The following is a 9,998-nucleotide window of genomic DNA, read 5'->3' on the forward strand; positions in this document are numbered from 1 at the left end:
TTGTGTGGGCTTAATTGATCTCAATTTTGGGGTCTAATCTGGTTTCAATTGGTCACAATGGATCTCAATTGACCTCAATTTGTGGGTCTAATCTGGTTTCAATCGGTCTCAACTTGGGGGTCTAATCTGGTTTCAATCGGCGTTGACCCATGATTAGGGTCTTCACCTTAATGGGCTTCAACGAGTCCTGTGAAGCAGGCGTGAGGTTGCGACCGGTGGCTTCCCCGATGCGCCCGAACAGCTACCACCGGCTGGTCTCCTACACCAAAAACTTGGCGGCCGAGGCGAAGCAGGGCAGGCACCATGAGGCCCTCGACCTGTTCGCCCAAATGTTCGCCTCCCCCGACCTCGCCCTCGACCCCTTCGTCTTCTCCCTCGCGCTCAAGTCCGCCGCCGTCCTCCGGCTTCCCCTCACCGTCCGCGCCGTCCACGCTCACGCCGTCAAGTCCGGCCTGCTCCACGACCCCTATGTCGCGTCCTCGCTCGTCGACTCCTACGGGAAGTGCGCCTCTCTCGTCCACGCGAGGAAGTTGTTCGACGATTGCACCCAGCGGAACGCTGTCGTGTGGAACGCCTTGATCTCGCTCTACTGTCGCTCGGGTGACGTCCCCAGCGCGCTACGGCTGTTCGAGCTCATGGACGTGCCCCCGACCGCGTCGTCCTACAACTCGGTTATCGCGGCCATCGCGGAGTTCGGCGGAGGTTCAGGTTCGTCTCGAGCCATCGAGTTGTGTAGGAAGATGCAGGTCGCTGGCATTAAGCCCAACCTGATCACAACTTTGGCTTTGTTCCCTGCTTGCGTTGGCACTGGAGCGTTGAATTCGATCAAAGAGATTCATGGCTTTGCTCTTAGGAATCACATTCAGCCAAATTCGCAGTTTGATAGCGGGCTGGTTGAAGCTTATGGGCGTGGCGGCTGCTTACCCTATGCGCGTTGTGTTTTCGATGAAATGGAGGAAAGGGATGTAGTCTCGTGGAGCTCCATGGTGTCAGTTTATGCATTTCATGGCCATGCTAACAGAGCGATGTCAGTGTTCAAAGAAATGGAATTGGATAACATTCGGCCGGATGGGATCATGTTCCTCAGCGTACTGAAAGCGTGCAGTCATGCTGGACTGGCGGATGATGCCTTGAAGTATTTTGACATCATGACTAAGGTGTATGGACTCGACGCAGGCAGTGATCACTACTCGTGTTTGGTGGATGTATTGAGTCGAGCAGGTTGGTTGAAAGAGGCGTACGAGGTCATCAGGGGGATGCCGATGAAGGCGACCCCTAAGGCCTGGGGGGCGCTTCTTGGAGCTTGCCGTAGCTATGGTGAGGTCAGACTCGCTGAGATTGCCGCAGAAGTGCTGTTTGAGATCGAGCCAGAGAATGCAGGCAATTTTGTGTTGCTTGCAAGCATATATGCAGGCGCAGGGAAATTTAAAGAGGCTGAGAGAGTGAGGATGGTAATGGAGGGAAGGGGTGTGTCGCTGAACCCAGGCGGTAGTTGGGTTGTACCTCGTAGGTCTTGATTTTGCAGAGCAGTGGCTTAACATGGAAGTCTGGTTTCAATAGTTGGGTTGTACCTCATAGGTCTTGATTTTGCAGAGCAGTGGCTTAACATGGAAGTCTGGTTTCAACTTTCAACTCTGGAGGAGGGCTCTTGAAGAGGTGTGTTTCTCCAATACCAGTATCATTCACTGTTCTTTGTTGCTGTTTCTGTGGCTATCATCCGAATCTATCCTAAATCTTCTTAACCAAGGTATCCTTTATAATCTTGTAAAAGAAAAAAGAGTTACAAAATGGAAAAGAAAGAATCACGTTAAACAACTATACTTAGTAAAGTGCTTAATTTTAAATGCCATAAACAATCTCTACATCCATATGGATTTCATGGTCCCTGTAAAATTAGATGTGTAAACCTAATATTCAATATGCAGTGAGTGGCTCCAGTGAAAATTCCCTCACTATACCATCAGTATTCAAGAAAGACACATCATCAAAATATAATAAAATTAAATAAACTTTAACAAAATAATTCCAGAAAATTAGATGACAAAATATTTGTAGTCATCAACCACAGTTGTAATGCTGTAATGTATATGGTCCAGAAACAGATTCTTAAAGTCTGACACTAAAACTGGCAGTAGAATTACTTCAATTTAGGATCAGTGTTGTCAAGAGACTCAAGACCACATTGGTCTAATCCATGTCATAGAGATTTTGGTGTTGGAGAGAGACCTTTCCTGGTATAACCTTTGTTGACACTTTGGCCTACCCACTGTTCTTCATTTCCTGGTAGAGTATTGTTTAGCTAAAAAAAAGAGAGAATGTAGAAAGCATTATCTGATTGCTTATAGACATTAGGAAGTCTAGATTCAACAATAAGTGCATAGCAATAACCTCTTTTAGTTCCATCAAATAAAGTTCTGCATAATTTCTTTTAATCAAACTGATCAGTCAAATAAAGTTCTGATTGGAAGAATTTTCACATATTCAGCTAATAAACTATCCGCAAGGTTTCATGCTTGTAGGGGGCAGACAAGAAACCAGGTTTGTTGCTTAGTGAATTTGTTTCAGAAAATGCTAAGTTTAACATGGTATAGTATTATTTGGAAATTCTAAGTTTAACAAAACAGATTGTCTTGGGTGTAACAGAAGATGTAGATATGCAACGAATTTCTGGATATATGAGACTAATATTATGAAACAACATAAAAGAAGCAAAATTTTAACTTGCTCTGTGAGGTTAAGGGAAACTCTAAATCTATATAACTAGTAATTTTCTCATGATTCAATGTAGTTTGTTTACTCTTTCTTATTAATCTGAGATCCACTTGACTCTTGCTGGTGGATTGGAACATGTAAAACAGCTGGCCTTATATCATGAAATGGGATCTCTATATGTTTTGTATACCATCCTGCTAGCTTATATGGTAATATTGACATGTTCAAAGGACTGGGATATAAGTTGGGAAGAAAGAACAAGTCAGCTCAGAGCCAAACCTTGATTCTTAGGTTTCTTTATCTGTTGCCAAGCAGCTCTTATGAGTTGATCATGAAACAATATGATTATTGCTTTGCAGTACAACTAAAATTTTTTAACTAATTCTTATTGTCACTGGGTCTGATTTTGCAACGGAATACAAATGAGCTATAGAGAAGCAAACATGATTGGGAATTGGTGTTAAATGTAGAAACTTGCCACTGGAAATTTAATATTGAAGGAAGAGATTATATCAGGAATGTTAAAATATATATGAGTATGTGATATGGTTCCTCATTATTTAGGTGAGAAGACCAACATTTTTTTGTTTTTTTTCTTGACACCCTAATGTGAATAACCTATGAGAGCTCATTTAATATCATTACCGCATACATCAGTGATGTTTACAAGATATTACGGAAACTAACTATATGAAAGATGTCAGGTCTGATATTCTCTGAGGGGGTGGGGTGTGTGTGTGTGTGTGTCTGAGAGGTCTATTGGAGCTGATTTAATATCATCAATGCATAAATTAATTATATTTACAAGATATTAGGGAAACTAATTATATGAACAATGTCAGGTTTGATTTTTTCTGAGGTGTGGGTTGTATGTGTGGGATTGAGTTTTGGTTTGCTGAGGGAGTGATAGAATATCAGGCCCTATTCTGATTAGTTTTTGAAAATTTATTGTACATATGCTTACAGTTTAGATTCGTATCAAAGGAACTTCTCAATCACTCTTGCTTGTTTAGTTTTACGTAATAAGTCCATATGCTTACAGTTCAGATTCATACTAAAGAAAACTTCTCAATCAATTTTGTTTGTTTAGTTTTACATAATTAGTTCTATGGTTATTTTGTTGTCCTCTTGACTAACTTTCAGTTGTGCCATCTCTAACAGCAACGTGTCCTCTAACCAATTTCAGAGCAATGGAGTTATCATTTCTAATAGAATGATCCAGTATCTGATCATTTCTATAGTCAATTATGCACCTCCAATACAAACAAAAGTTGTACACTCGATGGACTCCATGAGAAATATGTTGCTGCTGTTGTGCAGCTGCCGGGAGCTATTGGTTTGACTTCTTTGCGTCACTTGTTAATTTTATTACAATAGATAATATATCAAGCATCATGCAGTTAATATTTGTAAATTGTCTTATTTTTGACATTCTATATTCTTGGTTTTGCGAGATGAATGTGACAGCATAGAGATAGAGAGATGAAAAAGAGTAGGATCAGTCTTTTGTTCCTGTCAAGTTAAAATCAAACAGGTGGATTTAAAATTGTTATCCAATCCCTGTTTGATAGTTGTAGACAGGTTGTTGAATTAGAATGGATCTGAAGTTCTGAACACTTGCTTCACCATTGTATGAAGTAGAAAGTTTCTTCACAAATCAATGTAACATAGAGTCTTATTAGCAAGAGCTTGGTGTTCTCAATCTAAGGTTATATGAGATTCTAGATAAAAATTATGTATATTGATTTGCAAATAAAGTTGTGCACAAATTTGTATGCTTAATAAGAGAGAACTATGATAATGGCTTTTATGGGCTTCCCAGATACCTAGTAGTCATGATATTTTGTGGCATTGTCTAGAAAATTGATTAAAGCACTTCCTAATGCACAAACGTATAAGCTCTTGTTTTTTCTAAATTGTTTTAGGCAGTGGTTTAAATAGACGCCCGGGTGCTCGCTTAGGTACTCGGGAGAGGCGAAGCAGAGCGCCTCAAGGGTCGACCAGGTGACGTGCTTCAAAAAAGTGCTGTTTGGGTGCTCATCTGAACCTAGGCGCTGGGCACCTTGGGCGAGCTCTAGGTTCAAATGAAGCAATCAAACCAAACTTTTAAATCTAGTTTTATTAAACAGTAGCTAGTTGGTTCGATTGAATCAATTAGCTACTTTCTTTTACTATACCCACAAAACCCACCCCCTACACCCCTATGCGAACCCTAGCAATCAACCCTAGCGCAGCTTCTGCCTCTGTCGCTGATGCTTCCTTTGTTGTTGCCTCTGCCGCCGATGCATAGGATCGAGGCTTCCACAATCACCGACGGATGGGTCTGACGACCTAGCTTTTGTGTGTAGTTCCTTCCACTATAGTTGCTTCCGTGTGTAGTTCCTTCCACCGTCGAGGGAGAGGATTGCAACTTCCTCTGCCATCGACGGACACCTTTGAAGCTTCCTCCACCCACAAAATCATCGTTCGTAGCTTCCACTACTACCACTATTGTCGTTCGTTGCTTCCTGCGCTGTCGCTATTGTCATCCATAGTTGTTGCTACCGTCCACAGCTTCCTTCATTGCCATCATTGTTGTCCGAAAGTTCTTTCGTCACCGTTACCCGCTCCTCCCCCACTTTCTACTATCGATGTCACTTTTCTCCCCCCTTTATTTAAAATTATTATTAGGATTTCAGGATTAATGACAAGTGCACAAAGTAATTCAGAAGAATCTTCAAAAAATTAAAGAAAGGATCCTACTTGGAAATGTAATTATTTAAAGGATCCTAAAGATCCTAATGTAGTTATATGCATCTTTTATTATAAGACTATTAGAGATGGTATTTTTCATGTAAAGTAGCATCTAGTAGAAAATTTTAAGAATGCATCAGCTTGTAAGAAGTGTTCACGTGATGTAAAAGAAGAGCTATTGACTTGTATGAGTTAAAAAAAGATACAAATAAATGAATCTTATGAGATTTTACTAGAAAATAATGTTATGCATAATAGAGATGATAAAGAAGAAGATTATTCTGAAAGTGTCAATCCAAGTGGGAAAAAAGTATATGACAGAAAAGAAAAAGAAGCTATGGCTGTTAAGAATGATAAAAAAGGATCGATGGACTTATATATGTATTAAGAATCACATAAGCAATAAAGGCAAGCAAAAGCAAAATTAAGACAAACAAATATAAGTGATGCTTGTGATAAGGAAATAAGAGGAAAAACAATTTAGTATATTGTTTGCTTCTTCTATTAGGTTGGTCTTCCCTTTAGTACTTGTCGTTTAGACAGTTTTAAGGAGATGATTGAAGCTATTGTAAGATATGGTGGGTGATTAAAACTTTCAAATTATTATGAGATGTAAGTTTTATTATTGAAAAAAGAGTTAAATTATACAAATGACTTAATTAAGGGCCACAAAGAATCATGGGTAAAGTATAGTTGCTATATTATGCCATATGCTTCAATCGATAGGAGATATAGGAGTATAATTAATTTTATGGTCAACTATTCTTCAGGAACCATCTTTATAAAGTCAATAGATACATCATCTTTTATGAAATTTAGAGAAAAGATATATGATTGACTTGACAAGTTTGTGGAAGAAATTGGTGAACAAAATATCGTTCAAGTTATAACCCGACAATGGAAGCAACTATGCGTTAATTGATAAGATTTATTTTTTAAAATTTTTAATCTTTTAATTTCTTTGTCTCTAATTTAAATGGAAGAACTATGTGACTCCTAAGTCTTATCAATTTTGTTATCATTTATCGTAGGTAAATTACTTGAGATAAAAAGATAACACTTGTATTAGAGTCCATGTGCAACACATTATATTGATTTAATGTTGAAGGATATTAGAAAGATTCCTGAAATCAAGAAGACTTTAGAAAAAATAATATTTATCGTTGGATTTCTCTATAATCATATTGGGGTTTTGAATATGATGAGAGATTTATAGACAATAAGGATTTGATGAGATATGATGTCACCCAATTTGCTATTTTCTTCTTGACATTACAGAGTGTAACAAACAAATAGACAAAAGAAGCGAAAGACAAGAGGGCTAGTGGTATCATCTTAATGTGGTCCTTTTGGAATCTTATAATTTATATATTATAGGTAATGGGCCTTCTTGTTCGAATTCTTCGGTTGGCAGATGAGTCTATAATGGGATATAATTATATTAGGTAAATTACTTAAGATAAAAAGATAATACTTATATTGGACTCCATATGCGGCATATTACATTGATTTAATGTTGAAGGATATTAGAATGATTTCTCTATAATCATATTAAAGTTTTGAATATGATGAGGGATTTATAGGCAATAAGGATTTGATGAGATATGATTTCACCCAATTTGCTACTTTCTTCTTGACATTACTAGTGTAACATCCAAATAGACAAAAGAAGCGAAAGGTAAGAGGGCTAGTGATATCATCTTAATATCGTCTTTTTAGAATCTTATAGTTTATATGTTATAGGTAACGAGTCTAGAGCAAATTGTCATGACCCGAGTCTAGAGCAAATTGTCACGACCCGAATCTTTTTATTGTATAACAAGCCAAGCCCCAAGGTTTTTTATATTGTGGCAGAAGGCCATTACCATGGCCTTCTGGCATAGTACTATTTCGTGTCTATGTCCACTGCAACATCCTTGTGCAATTTTGCATAGGTCAAAAATTGGTCTAGTCATATGGCAGCACCGTATGCGTGTGTTGACTTGATGTGTGCCTTTAACTCTTTTGCATGATACATTGATCCATACGGACAAGGTCACTTAAACAGAAATCCTCTCTCAGTCCAACAACAGGCATATATGGAGGACAAGAATTAGTAGACATCAAACGATATGGGTTTCTCTGCATGTACGTGTTATTCTACACATTAATCTATGTTAAGAACATCTAATTCATATTTAAGTATATATGTTAAAGGTAAATTTGAGAATAATGACAAAATTACATAAGCAAAGCCTTCAGGCAATGGACACGATGGGAGTTTATGGCCATTTCACCATGTGAAAGGCTACTTTCAGATATCTTGGAACACCTAATTAAATATTATATCAATACTAGAATAATAAAGGAAATTTATCCTGAAGAGTAAGTTCCATGATATTGTGCATAAGGGAATTTAAAGGGATTTATACGGCTGTCACTAGCTCTGGTTCTTGCTTACTTTCGAGAGACCAGAAGTGTAAAACTCTGTAAGCAACACAGAGATAAGGGATGCAACACAAGATACTAGATCTTTCCTCAAACTTTCTTACTGTTTTGTCCTTACGCCAAAGTCGCATTTGATTTTATTAAAAGGTTCTGCTAATCTAATTTTCGTTGGATCGCAGTTAAAGACATGCAAGGCGTGAAAATTTGGGATCTGTTTTCGGTTATGGTGCCAAATCCTGGCATTGGCTAAGTTGAAATATTAGAACTCGGTAAACATAATCAGGAACAATACTTCATTTTGCTTAATGTAATATTAATATGTGAAAAAGAAAAAAATGACTCCTGAACATGAAGGACAATGCTGGATTGGACAGAGCTGAGCAGGAGGGCCTTCCCCAGATTTCCGTTCGTTCTGATGCACCACGAATCATCAAATTGATGAATGGAGGAGTTGGGAAGATATAGCTTGGTTTTTGAGAGCAGTGATCGCGAATGCACTGGAAGTTGCTTCAACCATATATAAAAGAGATACAAAACTGTGTTGCATTAGCTAGTTTTGCTGGTGTTCATTGGTGATGATGTTTCTACTTATGAATTTTGTTCTAACAGATAGTTAGAAATGAAGATGTTTTATTGTTCAAAAGAAAAGAACTGACAACAGGAAAAACCCGTCTTTATTTGTTTCTTTTTTCCTTTGTCCTTCCTCAAAGTATATATATATATATATATATATATATATATATATGTATATATATATATATATGTATGTATATATATATATATATGTGTGTATATATATATATGTGTATATATATATATATTGTGGAAGTATATGATGATTATAATTCTCATGTTTAGCTTAAGTGATCAGACGTATCTCACTATTATTAGCTTAATAGATGCTGTTTGGATTGGTTTTTCTAGTTCACTCTTTCATGTTTTTGTCAAATAATCATGGTTATATTTGTTTCATATTTTTTTGACATTTTCTATTAATAAAAGTGTCATCGAATCCATCTATAATATTATAATAACAAAGTTAATCATCTATATATATTAATAATCCTATAAAAAAGTATGATATGAATTATTGGATGGATGAGATCCAAGAGCCAATGAGAGATTATTAGATAGAGATCTACTAATCTAAGTGACTTAGGTAGTTGGATGGAGGTCCAATATCCAATAGGATAGAATCCATTAGGGTTAAGTTGATAAAGTGCCATAGGTTAGGCCTTTTTGGTTGCTACATCCTACCTATTTTCCTCTCCTCTTTAGCCAACAACTCTGATTTGGAGCGTGTGGAGATTTGGGCAGCGATTCGATAGGTGTCTTTGTAGCCATTGCCATATAGATCACTACTAGAGAGGAGGACAATCGACCTCATTCATCCTCTCCCACAGATCTACAAGATTTCATGGATATACGATCTTCCTAGGTAAGACATATATCTTTTATACGTGTGATTTCTTATTTTATGGTTTTTGCACATCAATTTTCGCATCACGATAAAATCTTTTGTGGAAATTTGAGATTGTTCTTTTTGTTCTTTCGCTGCGCATGTGATGTCACTTGTAGATTTCTTTTATAGACATGGTAAAGATGTTCATTAAATCGCTACACGATCTTTCTCTCCATGTGCACCACGTGATTAAGAAGGGGCCAACCACCCTTCTTGCTATCTACATGCCCTCAACTGAGGCTGGCTGCTGAGGAGGAGAAGAGAGGGATGTGTATAGGAGGGGCGGCCAAGAGGTGACTAACCTATGCCAGCTTTTGGCCCCTCCTATTTGTAGAGGTTCCCGCCACTTAACCCTAATGGATCCTACCATATTGGGTATTAAATCTCTATCCAATTACCCAAGCCTATTAGATTAGTAGATCTCTATCTAATAATCTTTATTTACTCTTATTATGTCTCACCCAAACGATCCAATAATTTATGGGATTATTAGATATTCAATAAGATAGGTGCTCTAGTGGATATCTCATATCCGAATTTCTACTTGTTGTACCATATACTACATGTGTGTAACCCTCTAAGCCAAATATAGAGCTGTCTATGAGTGGTACTTATCAGAACTCCTTCTGATTGAGTAAATTATTATCTCCATAATAATTCACTC

The 9,998-nt window shown here is 37.6% G+C and overlaps 1 protein-coding gene across 3 annotated transcripts; it reads left to right on the plus strand.

Annotated features, from left to right (window-relative positions):
- The first annotated feature begins 156 nt into the window (after positions 1–156).
- Positions 157–8,440, plus strand: LOC103981975 (putative pentatricopeptide repeat-containing protein At1g03510). Of its 3 annotated transcripts, XM_065171556.1 has the most exons (3): positions 157–1,656; positions 3,874–4,048; positions 8,052–8,440. In XM_065171556.1, exon 1 carries the CDS (start codon positions 171–173, stop codon positions 1,515–1,517), a length of 1,347 nt encoding a protein of 448 aa, XP_065027628.1. In that variant the 5' UTR covers positions 157–170; the 3' UTR covers positions 1,518–1,656; positions 3,874–4,048; positions 8,052–8,440. The 3 variants fall into 3 exon arrangements, with proteins under 3 accessions (XP_065027628.1, XP_065027634.1, XP_065027622.1); XM_065171562.1 differs by lacking the exon at positions 8,052–8,440 and having other exon boundaries at positions 3,899–4,396; XM_065171550.1 differs by lacking the exon at positions 8,052–8,440 and having other exon boundaries at positions 3,874–4,395.
- Positions 8,441–9,998: the final 1,558 nt, after the last annotated feature.

Source organism: Musa acuminata, chromosome BXJ1-4 (genome assembly GCF_036884655.1).
Source record: "Musa acuminata AAA Group cultivar baxijiao chromosome BXJ1-4, Cavendish_Baxijiao_AAA, whole genome shotgun sequence".
Taxonomy (NCBI): Eukaryota; Viridiplantae; Streptophyta; class Magnoliopsida; order Zingiberales; family Musaceae; genus Musa; species Musa acuminata.

What these genes read in the sequence shown, in the direction of transcription:
- LOC103981975 (XM_065171556.1), top strand. Translation starts at nt 171, where the DNA reads ATGGGCTTCAACGAGTCCTGTGAAGCAGGCGTGAGGTTGCGACCGGTG.